This window comes from Bactrocera tryoni, unplaced genomic scaffold (assembly GCF_016617805.1).
Source record: "Bactrocera tryoni isolate S06 unplaced genomic scaffold, CSIRO_BtryS06_freeze2 scaffold_25, whole genome shotgun sequence".
NCBI classification, from domain to species: Eukaryota; Metazoa; Arthropoda; class Insecta; order Diptera; family Tephritidae; genus Bactrocera; species Bactrocera tryoni.
This window is the reverse complement of record NW_024395977.1, coordinates 14,923,501-14,946,949: the sequence shown is the minus strand read 5'-3', so window position 1 is coordinate 14,946,949 and position 23,449 is coordinate 14,923,501. Positions and strand designations below refer to the sequence as shown.

Here is a 23,449-nt window from a genome sequence, read left to right as displayed (position 1 = left end):
CATTGTGGATTCTTCTGTTTTAATACAATTTATTACCGAAGGGTTGAGGTATCTTTTAAGGATTGAAATCAGATTTGCTTGAGAATATTCTGGTTCCGTTATTATATGGCGATGATACGTTGGGAATACTATTTTAAATTGGTAAGTAGAGGTTTCGCATCTCTTTAAGAAGATTTGATTTTTGAAAGCGTTAATAGGGGGCTTCGATACTATATATTAAATTATGGAATGAGCTATCATCCGAATTTGTTGCTATAGACAAAGCAGTGTTAATGTGCACCTCATTTGGTGGAATCCTCGATAATGCGTCCGCCACTACGTTTTGATTGCCCGGTTTGTAAAAAAGTTCATATGAGTATTCCTCCAAAGTGGCTTTCCACCTCTTCATTTTGAATTATTATTTTTATTGCTCAGCGCATATGTTAGCGGCTGGTGATCAGTAAAGATTTGGACCTTGGCAGATCCATACAAATAGTTTCTGAATGAATTTAAAGCCCAAATTATGGCTAGCATTTCCTTTTCGTTGGCTGCATAGTGCTCTTCGGCTTTATTTAATGAAAATAAATTCGTTGAGATAAATGCCAGGGGCTTCGAATCTTGGGATAGAACAGCTCCAATAGCGAAATTGGAAGCATCTGTTACCAGCTCAAATTTTTTATTGTAATCGGGGTATGCGAGTACAACATCCTTTGAAGTAAGTGAGCGCTTGATATTATTAAAGGCTTGTATCGCTTCTTTGCTCAAATTTATTTTTACTTGCGAGGATTTGTTTTTTGAAATTCTACCCTCTTCCCCTCTCAGAAGAGAAGTCAGTGGCTTTGCTAATTTCGCATAGTCTTTTATGAATCTTCTGTAGTATCCTGACAAACCAAGAAAACTGCGAAGCTCTTTTAAAGTTATAGGTTCTGGAAAGTTGGCAATTGCTTCAACTTTTGCAGGATTCGTTTTTATGCCATTTGGAGATATGACATACCCTAAAAATTCTACTTCCTTTTGGAAGAAGTGACACTTATCCAACTGAACTTTCATGTTGGCTTCGTCCAAGGTATTGAAAATTGTATTAATGTGAAAAAAGTGTTCTTCTTGGGTTTTACTAAAAATGATGATGTCGTCAATATAGACATAACAACATTTTCCAATGTGTTCTCGGAGTATATCATCCAGCGCTCGTTGGAAGATAGATGGGGCGTTTTTTAAGCCAAATGGTAACCTTGTAAACTCATATTTGCCATTGTTAATAGAGAATGCAGTTTTTCTCTATATCAGATTTTTAGTGGAATCTGGTGAAAACCACTTTTTAAGTCGAGAACAGTAAAGAAATTGCTGTTTCCCAGTTGAGATATAACTTCTGATATCTCAGGTATTGGATATCTGTCCGCGGTTGTGACAGCATTTAGTTTCCTAAAATCTATGACCATGCGGTACTGTTTGTTTCCCGCTGAATCTGCTTTCTTAGGTACAATCCACACAGGGGAGTTGTACGGTGACCTAGAGGGTCTTATACTGCCATCCTTTAAAAGTTTTTCTACTTGCGATTCTACCTCACTTTTTAATGATGCTGGATAGGGATAGAATCTCGTGTAAACAGGAGAGTCATTGATAGTCCGGATTTGTCCAACGACTTTAGTCGTATAAGTAAGTTTCTCGTCGGGCTCGGAGAAGAGCTTGGGATGTGTATTCACGATTTTTCTCATAACATCTCTCTCTGTTTAGAGAGACAAATTTTCTTCTTTTATGTTAATAACGTTGACACTTTGCGAAGGAAGCTGTTTAAGGCTAACAGTAAAACCGTTTCTTAATACCATATAATTTTGTCGGTGTGTATTATTGCTTTGAGTGCTCTAAGCGTATCGTTCCCTAAAATACCATCAAATGTTTTTTCAATAGAAGGCATTAGATAAAATCTTATTTTATCCTCGATTTTGAAAAGTTTCACGTATGTATGCTCGCTGATTTTTATATCACCAATAATAGATCTAGCATAGAAGGGACTCTCGTTTTCTATGCGTTTTTTTACTAATTCGGGCTTAACATAATTTTTAGAAGATCCTGTATCGACTAAAAACTTCAGAATGTTACCGCTCTCCGTCTTCACTTCGAAATAAGGGAGCGAAGAGCTACTCATGCTAAAAAATGGATGTCACTTGGCTCCCCGTATTGAACACTTCCATCTTCGCTTTGCTCGACCGCCGTTGTATCTATGTGGAAAGTCCTCTGATTTTTGTTTGGCTGATAATTAGTGACCGATGGCGGTCTCTTGCCTTGGAGTTGGTTCCGATGTGACCTATTCATATAATTAATTCTACGCGAGTGTATACTCTGGTCAACTTCCATAGGCTCTGGCCTTGGTTGAGGCTTAGGTGGCCTGGGGGGAGCGTTTATATTTGGGATTTGTACAGGCGGTTGTTGCCTGTCCAATTGGTATATTTGTAGCATATGTGCCAATTGAGGGTAAAACTCTTGCCTTTGAGCTTGTATTGGGTACCTTCTTGAAAAGGTTTGATTATTTTGGTACGTTCTTTTTAAGGTATGCGCATGAGTCGTGCGGAAATTTTGGTTGTCCAACTTAAGACATAGGTGAAGGGCCTGGGGCAGGTCAACTTAGGTTCCCTTATTCCTAGCAGCCTTGGGAGGTCGCCATTCAGCCCTCTTATGAAGGTATCTAATGCTCTGTCCCTGTAGGATTGTGTCATCATCCGCAAGGATTCATTACTCATTTCGAGACAACCTACTTTATCTAAAATTAAGGACAGATGTTTGTAAACTAGCTGGTAAAATTCTGCGACTGTATTTCGTCCCTGTATAAGAGTGGTCATTTGGTATTCTAGTGTGGACAGGTCGCGTTTGTCGGCGTAATGCATGGAAAGACATTTTGTTATAGCAGACCAGTCGAGAGGCGTGTTATAAGATTCTAGCGCCATGTCTGCGTTGCCCACTATTTTATTCCTAACCACGCTAAGAATACCGTAATACTTTGGGGTTCCTCTTAGGGGTTCGTATATTTTTTGGATCAGATCTACGCTTTTCCTCCATGAATTAAATTCGCCTGCGTGACCGGTAAATTCTTTCAAACATTTAACGACGTCGGGTATCCTATCTAAGTCTATTAAATTTGTCCTGTGGGTTTCTTCTATAGTTTGGTCAGTTGCTAAAGACAAACTAGCATTTGGGTTAAGAGCTGACTGTGCTATTTGTGGTACTTGTTGCCTAAAAATGTCTGTTGCTATGTTTCCTATGAGAGTCGTTAAGTCGTCAATGCTCAATTGAGCGTTTCGCGCCGCCTGAGGAGTAGGTGTTGCATTATTTTGGAGAATTGAGGGGCGAACAAGATTGTCTGGATTTGCCATCTTATAATTGTTAATATAATATTGTTACTTTAAAATTTTTCTTACTTTAATATTGATCCTGCTTCCTGGATGCTGATGTTCTTCTCAGGGCTGGTGTCCTCTTGAGATGTTGATTGATGCAATTCTTGGTATAGATATAACGGTTGTAGTCGCTGGGGATAGTACAATTGTTGGCTATAGGTGATTTTAGTACTTTTTATTGTACTAATTTTTTCTCACTGTTTCCCTTAGGAGTTTGATTTTGAAGCCTTTTTTAGCTTTAAATGGTTTGTTTTAGAATGTATTTTAATTGTTTATATTGTTACTTTGCTTGTCGCTTTTCAGGCTTTTTTTTTTTTATGGTGACGATAAATTTAATTAGTTATCTTCGTTATTTTAACTATCAGTTTTAATTTTTTTTTTTTCCTAGAGTGTAGGCTGGTACATAATACCACCTTTTTGCCGAAGCTACTAAGGGGCCTTCACAACTGCGGTTTTTTGCTTCTTCAGTTTTGGGTAATTTGCTGCAGGGTGGCACTAGCACACTGTCACTAGTTTATCACTTAAAGGTCACAGCACAAAGTTAACGTTTTTACTGTATTTCACTTGATTTTACCACAGATTTTGCCACTCGCGCACTACCGGTACTTTTAGGTATACGACGTTCTATGCTTTACGCGTTACAAAATTTTTTTTTATACTCTCGCAACAATGTTGCTAACGAGAGTATTATAGTTTTTTATACTCTCGCAACAATGTTGCTAACGAGAGTATTATAGTTTTGTTCACATAACGGTTGTTTGTAAGTCCTAAAACTAAAAGAGTCAGATATAGGGTTATATATACCAAAGTGATCAGGGCGACGAGTAGAGTCGAAATCCGGATGTCTGTTTGTTCGTCCGTCTGTCCGTCCGTCTGTCCGTCCGTCCGTCCGTCTGTCCGTCCGTCCGTGCAAGCTGTAACTTGAGTAAAAATTGAGATATCATGATGAAACTTGGTACACGTATTCCTTGGCTCCATAAGAAGGTTAAGTTCGAAGATGGGCAAAATCGGTCCACTGCCACGCCCACAAAATGGCGGAAACCGAAAACCTATAAAGTGTCATAACTAAGCCATAAATAAAGATATTAAAGTGAAATTTGGCACAAGGGATCGCATTAGGGAGGGGCATATTTGGAAGTAATTTTTTTGGAAAAGTGGGCGTGGCCCCGCCCCCTACTAAGTTGTTTGTACATATCTCGCAAACTACTATAGCTATGTCAACCAAACTCTACAGAGTCGTTTTCTTCAGGCATTTCCATATACAGTTCAAAAATGGAAGAAATCGGATAATAACCACGCCCACCACCCATACAAAGGTTATGTTGAAAATCACTAAAAGTGCGTTAACCGACTAACAAAAAACGTCAGAAACACTAAATTTTACGAAAGAAGTGGCAGAAGGAAGCTGCCCCCAGGCTTTTTTTAAAAATTGAAAATGGGCGTGGCGCCGCCCACTTATGGACCAAGAAGCATATCTCAGGAACTACTCAACCGATTTCAATGAAATTCGGTATATAATGTTTTCTTAACACCCTGATGACATGTACGAAATATGGCTGAAATCGGTTCACAACCACGCCTTCTTCCAATATAAAGCTATTTTGAATTCCATCTGATGCCTTTTCTGTATAATACGAGTATAAACATTAGGAACCAATGATGATAGCGGAATAAAACTTTACACAAATACGGTATTTGAAAAATATGTAAATGACGGATAATGAAATCTCGATTATCACTTTACCATGCGAGAGTATAAAATGTTCGGTGACACCCGAACTTAGCCCTTCCTTACTTGTTTTTTTTTTTTTTTTTTTTTTTGATTTCACGCTTTACGCGGTATATTATACAAAACTTTACGTTTTGTATTTAGCTCGGGCGCCAGTTACGCAATCACTTTCGTGAGAGCGAAAAAAAATACAATTTTAGTTTTAGGCGGACAGCGATTCCGCGTTTATTGAGTTTAAATTAACAACTGCCCAACTGATCTAGTTTACAAGTACTTATATTTATATTAAAGCTAGGGCTATGCACTTAATTATTTGCATCACCAGTTTATTGTACTGAGCAGACTGCTGCAATAGCAATATTGTTTCAGCTTGCGCTTTGCCCAAGCTATTCTTTGGAAAGTTAATATTTCTGCAATAATGCAATATTATTGATTTCCGTTGCATAAAAATTGGCACAACCAATATTGCAATTAATTCCGGGAATTTGAATGTTAACTATTCTTAAGACACGTGCCGGAAGTTGGCTGTGGGGTTACTAATATCTTTGGTGTTAACTTATACAACATCTTTTTTTCTGTTTATTAAGTGATTAAATAAAGATCGCTCTATGGAGCTAAAAATATATTTTTTTATAAAATAATAAAGTGTAAACTTTAATTGGCGCCCGAGCAGGGACACACTAATAAAAAGGAATCAGAATAAATTCCTTAACAAGTGAAGGATATAAAAACATATCCTAGGAAAGTGTCCCAAAACTAAAAAGGACCTGTCAACAACAAAGGATTCGATACAAAAATCCTTTAAGGACAAGAAATAAGGTTGAATCCAGTAACTAAAATTCAAGCAAATTTTCAAACCGGTCCAACAAACCAAATGGCTGAACACGCTGCAGAAATCGTAGCACTTCAAATAATCGTGCAAGACCTACAGAAAAAATTCGCCGAAGCTGAAATAGGTAATACACCAATAATAGAAGCCTAGGATGAAATCTGTACATACACTAATCCCAAAGAAGTCGACTTAGGACTCTTCAAATCAGCAATAACAGTGTTTAGTGGAGATTTTCACGAATACAGAAATTGGAGAAAACTAGCAATAACTCTAATGAATAATGTGAAAATATTTCGTGGACGAAACATTTACACTGAAGCCCTCATCCTTCTCAGAGGAAAGATCACAGGACGAGCTGCACAAATCCTCATCAACAACAACACAAAGCTAAACTTCGATGAAATCATAGACCCCCTAGACGACTCTTATGCAGATCAACGCCCACTCTATGTACTCGAGGAAGATATGATGAGAATACGACAAGGGGAAAAACCTCTCCACATATACTACGATCACCTGAATCAAGCACTCAACGGAGTATTATCCAAGATAGAAATGTCACACAAAAATGAATTTGTGATAGAAGCTCTATCAAAAGAAGTGCAACGCAACGCCTTAGGGTGCGAACAGAGTGGCCGCTTGTTGCCGAGCCGAGCCGACTGACGCTTATTGCGAGAACTTGTTCATGCGAGAAACAAGTTTGAGTGTGCATAGTGGATGCGAGAATCAGCGCTGATATTTTATCTATTATTTGTGTTTTATGTATGCATTTGGGTTTGTTGTTCATTCGTGTTTGTGAAATTGAAGTGAAAAGATATGGATTCGTCAGATGATGAGTATTTAGCTTCGGCTACTGTTTTAAAGTATTTTATCAATAAAAAATCATTTGGAAAACATCCAATAAATGATAAACGAAGTGAATTTGGAGAATTTCATCACTTATATAGTGATTTAAGAAAATATCCTGCCAAGTTTAAAGAATATACTCGAATGAGTATTGAAACTTTCGACTATATTCTCGAAAATATTGGTGATAAATTAAAAAAGAAGTGGAGTAATTTTATTAAAGTACCAATATGTCCATGTGAACGCTTGATAGTAACTTTCAGGTAAGAAATTTTTTATGTTTTATATATTTGTATTTATTGTATTAAATTCAGTTTATATCGTATTAAATTCATGAATACATTTTTTTATAAATAAAAAGAAAAATTAAACAAAAAAATTAAAAATAAATAATATAAATTAATTAAGAGGAATTTATAGATGAATAAATTACAGTTTCCATTGTATTTTGGTCTGGAACCAATGATGATGAAGTTGATGGTATATTTGTACCTTCAACTGTGGTAAATGAGATCGGTTGAAAACAAGGTGTTGTGCTAAGGTCTAAAGAATTTATCTGGTAGCTTTCAGAAGAAACGCTGATTGGTGAAGACAAAGGCGCGTATCTTGAAGTTTCATTGGACAGTGTGGGCATATTTTTAACTTTTGCATACACGTATTTATAAAGTACATTTTGTATTTCCATTCGACACAGAAATTTATTCTCTGGGTCCAACTTCCGAATATGCGGCAAAAGAGTTACAAAAAATGCTTCATCTTCATCCAATACAGTCTTTTTTTCCATTTTTTTATTTTCCAGCAGTGCCAATTTTCTTTTTTCAATTTCCAACAATTGGGCAGTGCTGTTAGAGGTATTTTTTTTTTTCGATGGAACTTCACAGCTGAACTCGTCATTGTCGCACAGATCTCTTGTTTCTTCGACTTGTGAAGTGTTGATAATATCTTCAATTTCTTCTTCATATTCAACCTCTTCTTGGATAGCTTTTACACTTGACGCTTTTAAATTACCACTTAAATTTCTGTATTTCATTTGGTCCTTTAAAAACAGTAGAGAATTGAAATAAGGCCAACTCGAAGTAATTTGTGATGCGGCATCCCCCGATTGTGGAGTTGGAATTTTGCGTACTTCACATCGAAATTGATCGCGTAAATACTTCCATTTTTTTTAAGTCTTCCTCTGCAAAATCAAATAAAACCATATAATTAAAATATGATAAAAATTATATGCATACATGAATTTAAACAATAAAATACAAAAAATTATACAAATAATATAATATAAATTTAAATAACAATTTTTGTTTTAACTTTCTTATTTAGATTTCTGGCAACTGGAGCATCATTTGCCTCACTAGCTTTTTCGTTTCGGCTAGGCAAGTCAACAGTAGGAGCTATTGTTAAGGAGACAACCCAAGTTCTATGGGATAATATGTTTACTATACATAGAATGTTTGTTAAGGCCGTATAGCCGAAAGGAGATAACGGAAGACCATGAATATTTTAATGCCCGGCTTTCAAGAGCTAGAAAGTGCATTGAATGCGCCTTTGGGTTATTAAGTGCAAGGTTCAGAATATTATGGAAACCCATTGAAACGGATCCTTTGTTCGCTGAACTCATTGTAAAATGTATATGCCTTCTACACAACATAATTATTGATTTAGAAGGATTAGATGAAAATTTAAAGGAAGAAGTGCAAAAAGAACATTTTGGAAAAATCATAAAAGAATTCAATAAAACAAGTGTCAAAAATGGTATATTAATAAGAGATAAATTTTGTAATTTCGTATGCATGAATAAAATATAATAAATTTCAATGTAACTTACTTGGTATTTTCATTTCTGAAGCAACGGACATCCATAGCTTTTCCACTAAAACACGGTTATGATAACATTTATTTTTCTGATCCCACAAAGCCGGCCGAGAAAAAACTTCACTTATTAATTGTTCTACATTCATTTTAAATAAACCAAAACACACGACTGTACTCAAGAAAAGTTCAACAAGAATGCCATTAAATGATGAATGACAGCATATGATTTTCATGATTTCACTTTTTCCAAAGAATTTTATGTCCAAAACTAGCTTTTCGCAGAATAAACAATGTTGTCGGCGCTGGAATACGCTTTGAAACTGTTTTCTCGCATTCAACCAGCTTTGCGGTCTGACCAGCTCGGCGCCCACTATGACCTGTTCGCGCTTATTTGTACTAATTTGTATAATACCAGTTTTCTCGCATTGGTTCTCGCAATAAGCGTCAGTCGGCTCGGCTCGGCAACAAGCGGCCACTCTGTTCGCACCCTTACGTAAAATGAAAGCTAGAATAGATCTATTTGACTACTCGGCATCATTTGAACAGGAGAGTACTCTACAGAATAGGAATCAAGAAAAAATTAATTATACGATAGGGAATAAAACCTATGAAAAAGAAATACACGAGCTAATGAAGAATAATTATAATAATGAGATATTACCGTGTACAACAACGATACAAGCAGAAATTAGGACAGAGACTAAAGAGCCAGTCTGGGTTCGTCAATATCCATACCCTTATGCAGACCAAGATTTCGTAAAGCAAGAAATAGAAAAATTATTAAAAAACAACATTATTGAAGAAAGCAAGAGTCCATACAACTCACCAATATGGACAGTTTCAAAGAAAGGACTAGATTTGGAATCTGGATTCCACCAAATATTAATTAAACCAGAAGATAGGGAAAAAACAGCCTTCTCGGTAAATGGAGCTAAATATGAGTTCCTTCGATTACCGTTTGGATTAAAGAACGCTCCGGCAACATTTCAGAGATGTGTGGATGATATTCTCCGAACATATATTGGGAAGTGTGCATATGTCTATATCGACGACGTCTTGTTCTACTCTGCTGACCCAGAGCAACATATCAAAGATGTTACAAATATAGTACAAACACTACACTCCGCAAATATGTAGATTTCGGAAGAAAAATCAAATTTTTTTCAAACAACAACTGAATTTCTGGGACACATAATCCATAACGGAAGAATCACCATGGACCCTAGTAAGACAGACGCAATAAATAGATATAAAATTCCTGAAACACTAAAGGAATTACGATCATTTTTAGGACTAGCCTCCTATTATAGGAAATTCGTGAAGAACTTCGCACATATATGAAAGCCATTAACAATTTACCTAAGAGGAGAAAACGGAAATATTTCAAAAAATAAAAGTAAAAACGTAAAGTTACAATTAGATAAAGAAGCACTAAATGCTATAAATGAAATAAAAAATAAATTAAAAGAAAAAGTTGAACTATATCAACCAGATTTTAATAAAGGATTTGACTTAACCACAGATGCTAGTAACTACGCAATAGGAGCAGTACTAAGCCAAGGAAGAAATCCTATATCATTCATATCAAGAACATTGACGAAAACGGAACAAAATTATTCTACAAATGAAAAGGAAATGTTAGCCATAATTTGGGCGTTACAGAAATTTAGAAATTATTTATACGGAATAGCAGACCTAACTATATACACAGACCATCAGTCTTTAATATTTTCCATATCAGAAAAAAACCCGAATACTAAATTAAAGAGATGGAAAAATTTGATAGAGGAATACGGTGCCAGTTTTCAAATACAAACCAGGCATGAAAATATTGTAGCAGACGCTTTATCACGACAAATAAACATAATGTCAGGTGCCAAGCTAAAATACAAACCAGGGCATGAAAATAAATAAAAATATAACACTGGAAGAATATATGATTCAAAACATTAAAACAAATAATGAAACCTAAAATAGTAACAGCATTCCACACTGACTCCTAGAGACGTGGCATAAACACAAAGAAAAGATAGCAAACATATTTTCAACCTACTACAAAGCATTTACACAAAAACAAACTACAATGATATAATAGAACAAAAAGATAGGGAAAATATATTAGACTTTACACAAGAGAGAGCACACAGAAACGCTCCTCAAACAACTATAAAGAAATATTAGAAACTTGACACACAACACTAAAACGAGACACAGAAAAGATAGTGAAAAATTGTGTCAACTGCATGGAGAATAAATATGAAAGGAAACCAATTAAACAATTATTAGGAAAAGCCCAGTACCAAATACTCCAGGCACATCAGTACAAATGGACATATTTTATATAAATGGCAAAAGTTATCTCTCTTCTATAGATAGATTTACTAAATACGCATATTTTCGTAAATTAGGAAGTAAACTACATTTTCATGAAATAATAGAAGAAGTGTTATCACAAATTTTTCCGAACTGTACCGAACTCATGACCGATAATGAAAGCATATTCGTCGGCATAGGCACAACCGCATTATTAAATAAATTACAAATTAAACACGAAAAGACAGCAAATAATCATTCAACTTCCAACGCACAAGTAGAAAGGTTACATTCAACGATATTAGAAATCGCGAGGACTTTAGCTAAGCTAACGACAGAACTACAACCATGGAAGAAGAAATATTCTCAGCAGTCAAGGAATATAACAGGACTATTCATTAGGTGACAAAGGAAAAACCAGTAGACTTATTTTAAATCAAAAGGAAATTAACGAAAAAGTGAAAAATAATATAGAAAAAAACCAAGAACGTATGTTAGAATACCATAATAAAAAAAGAAGCCAAAAAGATTTTAAACAAGGACAAATAATTTATGAGAAAAGTGAGAAGACAAAAATATAACAAAAGATATATTAAACACATAGTACAAGAAAATAAAGAAAATACGGTGCTTACAACGAAAAATAAAACTAATTCACAAAGATAACATACGAAATGCGTACTTACCCGATAATATTGTTAATAATTCTAGTGAACAAATCACCACAATACCAAATAACTAATGTGGAAAATAAAAAGTTTATTTTAACCGAGACATATCCGTCATACATTTATAATGAATCAGATTACTTATATCACATGATAAACTTAACAAAAATTTTAGAACATTATGACACACTCTCAACATTAGCTAAAAACTCTCCGGAATTACATAGGGACATAGCCTTAGTCAACAGAATAGAAGTGTTAAAAATCAGTTAATAATTAGAAGAAAAGAAACGGAGCATAAATTTCTTAGGATCAGCACTTAGTTTTATAACAGGCGTACCAGATCATGACGATATGATAAAAATAAAACAACAAATTAATGATATAGTAAAAAATAATAATAAACAGAGGTTAATCAACACTCACTTCGAAAAACTGTTGGAATCCTTTAATTATAAAACAATTCATCAACAAGTAATGCTACAAGAAATACTCAAAGAACTTGAAGACTTAACTTTAACAATCAATTTCGCTAAAAATAAAAACTTTTACTCTGCATCGTTAAACACGGAAGATATAGAAAAAATTATTAAATTAGAGAATTCAGACATTCCTGTAATAAATATAATGGAATATTCGGATATACACACTTGTAGAATTAATAACACATTTATTATTATATATAAATACCCTATAATTAAACAAAAATGTGAAACATATGATATTACACCAATAGCATATCGACATGGGAAGTTATAATTAGACAATAAAGTATCTAAATATAAAAACGAAATAAAAAGAATTAACAATTGTAAAAATATTTTATCAAAATTTATATGCCAAGAAACTAAAACAGATACTTGTACAATAACAATGTTATTAAACCTCAAAGCACAATGAAATGTAAAAGAAGAATCAAATGAAGAAATAATTGAAATAAATGAAGGAAATATTTTAATAAATGGTAAAAATAAAATAAATAATGAAACTATCACAGGAACATACCTAGTGCAGTTTAAAGAAAATATAAAATTAATTAATATAACATTTCACAATCAAAACGAGGAAATAAAAAAATATATCCTGTCACAAGAAGAAAATAATATTAAATTCCTAGATATATTACAATCAAACTCAAAATATAAATTTAATAACATTGAAAAACTACATAAATTTATTATACCATACGAAGAACACCCAATTCAAAACATATTTGTAACCCTAATAATTATATGTATACTAGCTACAACAATATACTTAAGTTTTAAATTGTATTATGCCATATTGAGATGTAAAACTCTAAAACTTAAAGAAAATCAACAAAAAAGGTATGAACAAATACTGAAGGCTCACGGATTGGAACATCTCCTAAAGAAAGATGCAATCACAAGCGTATAAAAAGATCAGGAGATCTTTTCAATAAAGGAGGGGGGAGTTAATACATGACTTACACTGAACCCAACTGATAATAGCTACCACACATATATATCTGCCTAGCAGTAAGCTGACATCACTTACTATAAGATAACACTATCCAAATAACTAAACTAATTGTCATCCACATCAGTACTTTTCCACTTCAGTACTTTTCCACAATAGAATAGAAACCACAAAACTACAACTGATAAACATATTACTTTGAAGCTAAGTTTTTTGTATAAACACAAGCACCCGCTTGTATACAACATCTTTTTTTCTGTTCATTAAGTGATTAAATAAAGATCGCTCTACGGAACTAAAAATATATTTTTTTATAAAATAATAAAGTGTAAACTTTAATTCCCGCGACGATCCCCTCACCTAGCCCTCAAAATGTGCACTCGTGCCCGCACGGGCAAAATGCCACTGAGGGCTAATATGCCCATCCCTGGTTTAGGCTATGCATATAGAATACTATTTCCCGTCAAATTGAAGCAATTTTAGTGAGGGCAATCGATTATGTGAACTGCTGATATTTCCAAAAGTTGTTGCGTTGGAAATGCTAGTGTTCAACTCAGAAACGCGGTTTCTGGGGTTGACTAACGAAAGTATTTTAGATTTTGTTGAGATGTACGTTTTTTCAATTTCTGCTCTAGATTGGTCTGACGGGGAAAGAGCTTCAATATTGTTCTGGACGTCACAAATTTGTTGAAAGTAGGACAGTAGGATAGGATACATGCCTATCATTTTTGACTTTTTCACAAGCAATTCGCTGCTTTATATTATGTAGGTTGCGAAGAATCGTTGAACGCGTTTGAATTAGCGAGGACAAAGCCGATTGTTCCTCATCATCCTCGAACCTAGCTACCCGACGCCTTTGCGCAAATGATTATGTTATGATCACAAATGCCCACATACAGATTTGGCAATGGCGATAGCAATACGTTTGACAGTTAGTATAACATAAATTTTATCCTGTCGAGATGCCCCGTAATTATCCGTTAATTAAGGTTGTTGGATACCGCTACACATCTTCTGATGATGAGATGATGTGGCCAAATTCCGTTTGGTTGAACAAACGCAAAGCCAGCTGTTGCCAGCACTACACAAACGAATTATTTAAATTAACTTAGACATTAATTTATTGGCATTTCTTGATCGAAAATAATAAATGTAGAACACATGTCCTGTCACGGTCGCCAAATTATGTAGGAGCCCAATAATAGATTAATGCCAAGTTAATATTTTGATTTTATTTGATTTAAGTTTTATTATGCATTAATTTTATTTCACTCTTAACTATCCTAATGCTGTACTAATAATGTCTTAATATTATGCTAGCAACGGTTATTATCCCTTCTTGCTCTTAATTTTCTTATTAGCTATGTAAGCTTGTGCGTATATGCTTATGAGGGCGTAGGTATGAAAAATGTATGAATATACATACCTGCTTGCAAAGTGCAAGTGAAAATTGAGAACATAAAAAATGCAATTATGTACAAATCATAGAAAACCGTAACATATGTATATGGATGTAAGAATTGATGTACATATGCATAAGCGGTGCTCTCACAAAGGTGAATAGCCTAATTCATGGTCACGGTCATCCGATTTTGCACAGTGACATGCTTCTGACCAAACATTTCTTATACATATATTTCTTAGACACAACATGAAAATGAACGAAATCGGATAACAACCCCGCCTACTTTTCATATAGCACAATTTTAAATTTCACTTAATTCTTTCACTTTCAAGTACAGAAATTCAGAAGTAATTGAAGGAACGGGATAAAACTTTGCACGAATAATGGCTTTAGTGTGTGCCACCATATTACCTAAAAATTTTCAAATCCAATACTAATTCTTCAACCCCCTAGGTACCAGATATTTGGACTCAAGTATCTATTGTTGACTTTTGATTGAAAATATCGGTCAATGTGTGAATATACACTATATGTAATTGAAATTCAAGTATAATTTTTCCCTGGCAATGGTGTGTGTGTGTGCCGAAAATGGGTTGATTCGAGCAAATATTTCCCTTAGCTCCATATATCTAATATAAAAATTTTCGATCTTCCGAGTGACTTTGTACTACATATATCGGCCAATAAGTGTGTTATCTCAATGAAATTTACAGAGGGTGTTTTACTCATAGCAGGACGGGAATTATGAGCGACTTATAGAGTTTAGTTTTTGTTCGTCGAGAGAGGACTTTACTTTTCAATTGCCTACTCAGTCCGAAGTAGCACCTGTTGGCAAGAGCAATCCTGCGTTGGATTTCCAGGCTGACATTGTTCGTGGTGTTAATACTGGTTTCCTAAGTAGACGAAATTATCTACAACTTCAAAGTTATGACTGTCAACAGTGACGTGAGAGCCAAGTCGCGAGTGCGACGACTGTTTGTTTGATGACAGGAGATATTTCGTTTTTGCCCTCGTTCACTGCCAGACCCATTTTCTGTGCTTCCTTGTCCAGCCTGGAGAAAGCAGAACTAACGGCGCGGGTGTTGAGGCCGATGATATCAATATCGTCGGCATACGCCAGCAGCTGTACACTCTTATAGAAGATGGTACCTTCTCTGTTTAGTTCTGCAGCTCGAACTATTTTCTCCAGAAGCAGGTTGAAGAAGTCACACGATAGGAGTCGCCTTGTCTGAAAACCTCGTTTGGTATCGAACGGCTCGGAGAGGTCCTTCCCGATCCTGACGGAGCTTTTCGTGTTGCTCAGCGTCAACTTACACAGCCGTATTAGTTTTGCGGGGATACCAAATTCAGACATCGCGGCATAAAGGCAGCTCCTTTCGTGCTGTCGAAAGCAGCTTTGAAATCGACAAAGAGGTGGTGTGTGTCGATTCTCCTTTCACGGGTCTTTTTCCAAGATTTGGCGCATGGTGAATATCTGGTCGGTTGTTGATTTTCCAGGTCTGAAGCCACACTGATAAGGTCCAATCAGTTTGTTGACGGTGGGCTTTAATCTTTCACACAATACGCTCGATAGAACCTTATATGCGATGTTCAGGGAGGCTAATCCCACGGTAGTTGGCGCAGATTGTGGGGTCTCCTTTTTTTATGGATTGGGCATAGCACACTTAAATTCCAATCGTTGGGCATGCTTTCGTCCGACCATATTTTACAAAGAAGCTGATGCATGCAATTCCTATTAGTTCTTCGCCGCCGTAGTTTGAATAGCTCGGCCGGTAGTCCGTCGGCCCCTGCCGCTTTGTTGTTTTTGAGGCGGGCAATTGCTATTCGAACTTCTTCATGGTCGGGTAATGGAACGTCTGCTCCATCGTCATCGATTGGGGAATCGGGTTCTTCTTCTCCTGGTGTTGTGCGTTCACTGCCATTCAGCAGGCTGGAGAAGTGTTCCTCTCCATAATTTAAGTATGCTCTGGGCATCAGTGACTAGATCACCTTTGGGGGTTCTACAAGAGTATGCTCCGGTCTTGAAACCTTCTGCTAAGCCGCCGCATTTTTTTCGTAGAATTTTCGAGACATTACCCCTGTCGGCCAGCTTATGTCAAGCTCTTCGTACTCACGCATTTCGGCCTCTTTCTTCTTCTGTCTGCAAATGCGTCTCGCTTCCCTCTTCAACTTCCTCGGTATCTATCCCATCCCGCACGTGTAGTGGTCGATCGTAACGTTGCGAGGTAGGCAGCCTGTTTTCTCTCCGCTGCGACACGGCACTCCTCGTCGTACCAACTGTTCTTTTGCTCTTTCCGAAAACCAATGGTTTCGGTTGCAGCTGTACGTAAGGAATTTGAAATGCCGTCCCACAGTTCCCTTATACCGAGTTGTTGACGAGTGCTCTCAGAGAGCAGGAGTGCAAGCCGAGTAGAAAATCGTTCGGCTGTCTGTTGTGATTGCAGCTTCTCGACGTCGAACCTTCCTTGTGTTTGTTGACGTGCGTTTTTTGCTGCACAGAGGCGGGTGCGTATCTTGGCTGCAACAAGATAGTAGCAAATCGTTCGGCTGTCTGTTGTGATTGCAGCTTCTCGACCTCGAACCTTCCTTGTGTTTGTTCCGAGTCGATGTTAGGACCTCGTAGCGTACGCACGTCTAGAACACCGGAGACGTGTCTTCCGTCTATCACAACATGATCGATCTGGTTGGTGGCTTTTCGATCCGGAGACAGCCAGGTAGCTTGACGTAACTTCTTGCGCTGGAATCTAGTACCACAGATAACCATATTTCGGGCCCCGGCGAAGTCAATCAGCCTCAACCCATTTGGGGATGTTTCGTCATGGAGGCTGAATTTACCGACCGTAGTGCCAAATATACCTTCTTTGCCCACCCTGGCGTTAAAGTCGCCAAGCACGATTTTGACATCGTGGCGGGGGCAGCTCTCATAAGCGCGCTCCAAGCGCTCATAGAAGGCATCTTTGGTCACATCGTCCTTCTCTTCCGTCGGGGCGTGGGCGCAAATCAGCGATATGTTGAAGAACCTCGCTTTGATGCGGATTGTGGCTAGACGTTCATTCACCGGAGTGAATGATAGTGTACTCGGCGACGGAGTCTCTCTCCACCACGAATCCAACACCAAACTTGCGCTCCTTTATATGGCCACTGTAGTAAATGTCACAAGGACCTACTCTTCTCTGTCCTTGTCCCGTCCATCGCATTTCTTGGACGGCGGTGATGTCAGCCTTTATTTTCGCGAGGACATCAACCAGCTGGGCAGCGGCACCTTCCCAATTAAGGGTCCGGACATTCCAGGTGCATGCCCTTATTTCGTAGTCCTTATTTCGTTTGCCATGGTCGTCATCAAAAGGGGGTTTCTCTTCCGAGGCTGTCGCTTTCTTTTCATTGGGGTGTTTTTTACGTGGCGGGTCCCAAACCCAGCGCACAACCCTAAGCAGGGGATGTTTCGCCTTCTCACATTAGCTCGCCTTCGAACGGATGTTCTTAGGCTACCCAGAGGATACTTGGTCAAAGACCGGAAGTTGTGAGCTGCTTGAGCCATGTGTAAAAGAATCGTTTCTGGCCACTCCCAAGTGAATGGCGATCAGAGAACTTTCCTCACTTGCGTGAACTTCTACACATGGCTCCATCCTCCACTTGACTTAGTCTCTATATAACTAATATCAGAATTTTCGAAATTCCGGGTGACATTACTCTATATGATTGCGTTTTTAATATGTAGCATGTTAATAACGAGTTTTTCAATAAGAGCGCTACAAAAGTTGTTTTAACAAAAACGGTTTGGAATATCAATGAATGTCATTATGTACGGAACTCGATTGCCTTTGCATGGCCAGCACAGGCACGCTTGCTGAAGTCGAACGCTGAACCCAATTTTCGAAGGTTTTCAAGCATAAAACAGCCAATACTGCTGCAATTTCAGCTTCGATATTCGTACGATGTTTATCAAACGTCGCTGGCTTGTTGGCATAGGTCATATCACACGACCAAGGCGGCTAATTGACTGGGCTATTTCGTGAGATAACAACCTTGACGGACGAAAGACCTAATTAGACTAATAGCCTTGACAGACGGCAGCGTTAATCCGGATTAACTGTGCTCTTAATCAGATCCAAATTTGTAGGTGACAGACGGCAGATATGCGAGTTTGAAACTCTCATAAACAGCTCATTGTCCTTTTTATAATATTTTCAATGAAAATTCATGGAAGATAAACATTACGGTTGTTAGCCGACCAATTTTTACCAAACCATTTTTTTTTACAAAAGGATATCAACACATTATTTTTAAAACTGCATCATAACATAGAAGTTTTATTGATATTATATTGAGAATTTGATAAACAGCTGTCAGGGTTGCTTGTATTTCATTCACAATAGACGAAAATTAGCCATTTTTAACAATGTTGCCAACGAAAATCTCACAAACTCCTTAAAATTTTGAGAGTTATTTTTGGATTCAGCAACGGAGTTAGCTGTGGTAACTCCTGAATTAATCCCGAAAAATGCAATTAATCTGGTTTAACGCTGCCGTCTGTCAATGCTATAAGCGTGCTTAATTTGTATTAACTTGCGCATTTGGTCCATGTGTAATGCACAAAAATTTCGTGCATTTAGGTGAATTTATTAATTTCGAGTAGGCAACACTGCCCAAAAATGACCGATTTTTGCATAAACCGCACCAAACCATAATTTTTCGGGATACAATGCCAATTATGCATATTTTGCTTATTGACGAAGCCGTTCAGCCAGAAATGAGCCTCATCGCTGAAGATGATTTTTGGATGAAAATCTGGATAATTAAGATGTTTTTGCAAAATTCGATAAAACGACGTCACAGAGATTCCCTAAGTTTAAAAACGACGTGTGAGTGACTGATCTTTCTCAATTGATGCGTTAGCGGCAGCAATATTCTCGACACTACGTGTACTCCTTGGTCTCCCTGACACGGAAAAATTTTGTACTGTACCTGTGGATTAAAATTTTTCCACTAGATAAAACTAGAACTACGCGCTTTCAGCGCCAACTAGCGAAAATACCGCAAGACTTTTTTGACAACCTATTATATAAAGGAAAGTGACGTTAGTTACTACGCTTATAACTGGAGAACGCCTGAACCGATTTCGGTGATTACCACTAATTTGGACAGGTCTCCGCAGAAACAAGGAGAATACTTAAGAAAATTCTGTAAAATTTTTCGAAAAAAAATATGAAGAAAATAAATTTTCAAATACGATTTTAAAAAGGAAATAAAACCGAACATGATTTTAAATGCTGGCGCATAACTCAAAAACGCCTGGACCAATTTTGCCAATGCTTTTTTAAAATGTTCGTTGAGGCTCAAGGATGGTTTTTATGGTAAAATTCGAATAATTGCCGGAAAACCCCTAAAACGAGCCCTTCCCCCCTTCTTTTTCCCAGACAATCGAATGAATGCTGTTAGTAACGCTAATGCTCGAGAACAGCTGAACCAATCTTGATGAAATTTTCAGAGGTTGTTCGCTGTGGATCGAGGAAAGTTTAGAAATAAAAAAACCGTATGCCTTTCGTGAAGTCGGAAAGTTGGACAATTCCAAAAAAATAACTTTTTTTCATACAAACTTTTTTTTTCAACTTTTTTCCTTTTGTTTTTCAATTGTCAAATTTGTCGTTTGCTTTCTTTATTCCAGGTAATTAAAAAAAAAAAATTATTGAAATTTATACCGTGAAAACGTTATGTGTGTTTCACACAAAGTGCTCAATTACAGATTGAAATTTGTTACGATGCCACGATGAGGTCGCGTTCGTTTTGGCATCAACATAAGTATGTATATTGACAGCCCATGGCACATGACAGAGTATTCCCAGGATGCGATGACATACGAATGAAATTATGGATCGCGGGCAATCAGCAAGCGATCGTCACGATGTCAGAGGACAACTTTTCAAACAACAGTTGCGATGTTTTGTCAACTTTATCTTAAAGCAACGTATATGTGGTGCTGTTAGATGCTGGATGTACTCTGTTGAGTGGCAAAAGAGAGGTTTGCCGCACGCATATATTCTTCTTTGGATGGTGGATGGTGGTTACACCAAATCAAATTGATGAAATCATTTCTGCAGAAATTCCTGACCCAGAGATAGAAGCAGAATTATACGAAACCAATACTTCGGTTTGTATGTATGACAATAAATGTAAGAAACACTATCCAGTTGCTTTTCTTTCGGAAACACAAACTAGAAATGATGGATATCCAATACATCAGCGTCGCTCACCAGATGACAATGGCCGAACATTTAGCATTGAATTTAGAGGCGTGAATATCAAAGTTAACAACACATCCAAGTCGACAACATATGGATCGTACCATATTCGCCACTGTTGTCTAATTCACATTCAAAAGTCATGTCAATGTTGCGTATTGCAGTTTGGTGTAATCGATAAAATACGTGTGTAAATACGTCACCAAAGGAAGCAACATGGCGGTTACTGATCTTGAACGATACGGTGGATACGTGAACTACAATAAAGCGCTTTGTGTGATATTTACTTTTGCGATTCATGAACGTTTTCCGACTTTTCCGCGTCTCGCAGTTAATTTGGAGAATGACCATATAGTCTATTTCAGCACAGAGAATACAGTACAGACAGAGAAAACACCCCCAGCAACAAAATTAACATTTACAAGTTTTTTCTCAAATTTTGTCAGTGAACCGTTTGCAAGAACTTGCTCTATTCGGCAATATCTTGATATTATACATACAATTGCAATTACATTTGCTGGAACATGATAATCACTGGAATGAAGTTCGCACACTTTTCGCGATGATCAGCCATCAAATTAGCGTCAATTATGGAATACGAACAAAAATGACATTGCCGAAGACATTTTACATCGTATTCGCTAAGAATTGGAAATGGGTAAATTCCAGTTGATACTTCCGGTGGTTTGATATCAATTCCATCTTCCCTTTACCAATTCACCAAAGATGAACTCATCACGAATATTCGGACATTGGACAAATTATCGTAACTACAATTCCTTAAGTGCACGCGCAATGTTAGCTGCCAAAAATACTGATGTTGTTGACTTAAACTGGAAGATTCAAAGTCAAATTCCGGGAGACTTGCGCTCATACAAATTGATCGATCGTGGAATTTCTAAATTCTTTGAATAGGCTTGGTATGCCACCGCATCATTTGCGTCTCAAAGTTGGATCTGTCGTTATTATGTTCCACAATCTTCAGGCGCCGAAACTGTGTAATGGAACCTGACTGATTGTGACACAGCTATCGAATACAAAGGGGCAGAATGCTTGATTCTACGAATTCCTCTGAGTTCTAACGATTTGCCATTTCAGTTCAAACGTATTCAGTTTCCAGTGAAAATTGCATTTGAGACACAAGGATAGTCGCATAGTGTATGGTATACATTTGGAAATGCTATGTTTTTCACTCGGCCAGATATACGTGGCCTGCTCACGAGTTGGAAAACAATCTTTCCTATACACCGGAACAGAAACCAAAAAATGTTGTTTATCAAGCTGCAGTGCATTGAAAAAAAAGTGAAATGATAAATTCAACTTTTTCATTTCTAAACACATAATTTCACGCAGGGCAACGACTGCGGGGTCAGCTAGTATTTCATAAAAGAGATTACAAATTCCTGCATTGAGTGAAATCGCTTTGAAAAAGTGCAAGATATTTTTTTATAATTTGTTATAAAACATGGCAGAATCAAGTCTAACGTGTGGGCAGCATAAGGTCTTTCAGTGTCCATCTGCTGTTCAAAGTGGCTAGAGGAAGCTTCGCGCCATTTTTGCCAATTAATTTTTGTGTAAAACGACAGGCATTCTAGATATTTTATAAAATGAAACGTAACCGAGCATCGGTGGGTATTTTGACTGATTTCGATGGAGTTTTGATCTGATTCAGCAAATTTGTCGTTCTGACAGAAACCCAAATACAGACAATAATGGTAGACATTGTGGATACTGTTGGAAGAATTGCCAGATGGTGAATCTTCTGAAAAGTATGGTACATTGCTAGTGAAGAAGAAGACAGTATTGCTGAAGCTGATATAAGTAAGTTGAAATGTTAACGTCTCTTTGCTGTGCATCTATACTATAATTCTTTAATATTCCTAAAAATCTAAAAGCAGCAAATTTCAATAAAATTAAAAAAGTATTGTGTCGTGTGTTTGTGACTTACTAGGGCCAGCTAGTTTGTAATAAATAAGAAATTATTATTTTTTTAATTTACGCTCGTAAGCCGGTTAAAACTGCACTTTTTCTAATTTTTTTTACAAACTATCCTAATTGGATTCCTTTTAAAGTGGTTCCGGCCATCTTTCATTTCATGTGACGGTTTAGTCAGATATAGCGAACAGACAAAAACCCAACTTATTTTTATATATAAGATATAGGAAAACATTGAACCATAGGATATGAAATTATTATACTCGTATTAGAGTTATGAGATTTAGACCAATGTCTAGACCGGTTTCTTTCATATTGTCGCTAATTACATGGCATGTAAGAAAACATGTTCTTAGTTACAATAAAATATTAAATATAGTTACATATACAACTCGAAGTTTGAAATTGTCATATTAGGTGTATACATCAGTGGTCAATGAAGCGTTACCATCATTTAAATTTTGAAATACGAATCAAATTACAACCAAAAATTATATTTTTTGAAGTTCTTATCCCAAAATAGGTGCTATTTAGAAAAAGAAAGTATTATTGCGTTAAGAATTATGATTTTTAAAGTTCTTTTCCTAAAATAAATAGGTGCTAATTAGAAGAAAAAACACCATGCCATAATTTTAGTAAATTTATTGGTTCCTTTGAAAAATATAGGTCTTATAATTAAAAATGAACGTTTAAATTAAAAGTGAGTGTTCCGACAATAATCAATGTTTATGTTGGTATTCGAATTTGGTATCCCCGCAAAACTAATACGGCTGTGTAAACTGACGCTGAGCAATACCAAAAGGTCCACCAGGATCGGAAAGGTCCTCTCCGAGCCGTTCGATACCAAACGAGGCTTCAGACA

At 36.7% G+C, this 23,449-nt stretch overlaps 1 protein-coding gene across 2 annotated transcripts in view; it reads left to right on the top strand.

Annotated features, from left to right (window-relative positions):
* The window catches only part of LOC120780520, a 28,706-nt gene extending 20,180 nt beyond the window's left edge, over nucleotides 1–8,526 (top strand). Inside the window, exons 1-2 of one of the 2 annotated variants that reach the window (XM_040112789.1) lie at nucleotides 6,585–7,038; nucleotides 8,096–8,526. In XM_040112789.1, coding sequence (XP_039968723.1) covers nucleotides 6,746–7,038; nucleotides 8,096–8,243 — 441 coding nt within the window. In that variant the 5' untranslated portion in view covers nucleotides 6,585–6,745 and the 3' untranslated portion in view covers nucleotides 8,244–8,526. Of the gene's footprint in view, nucleotides 1–6,584; nucleotides 7,039–8,095 lie in introns of those variants that run through there. The other variant, XR_005705891.1, reaches the window with a different exon arrangement.
* Nucleotides 8,527–23,449: the final 14,923 nt, after the last annotated feature.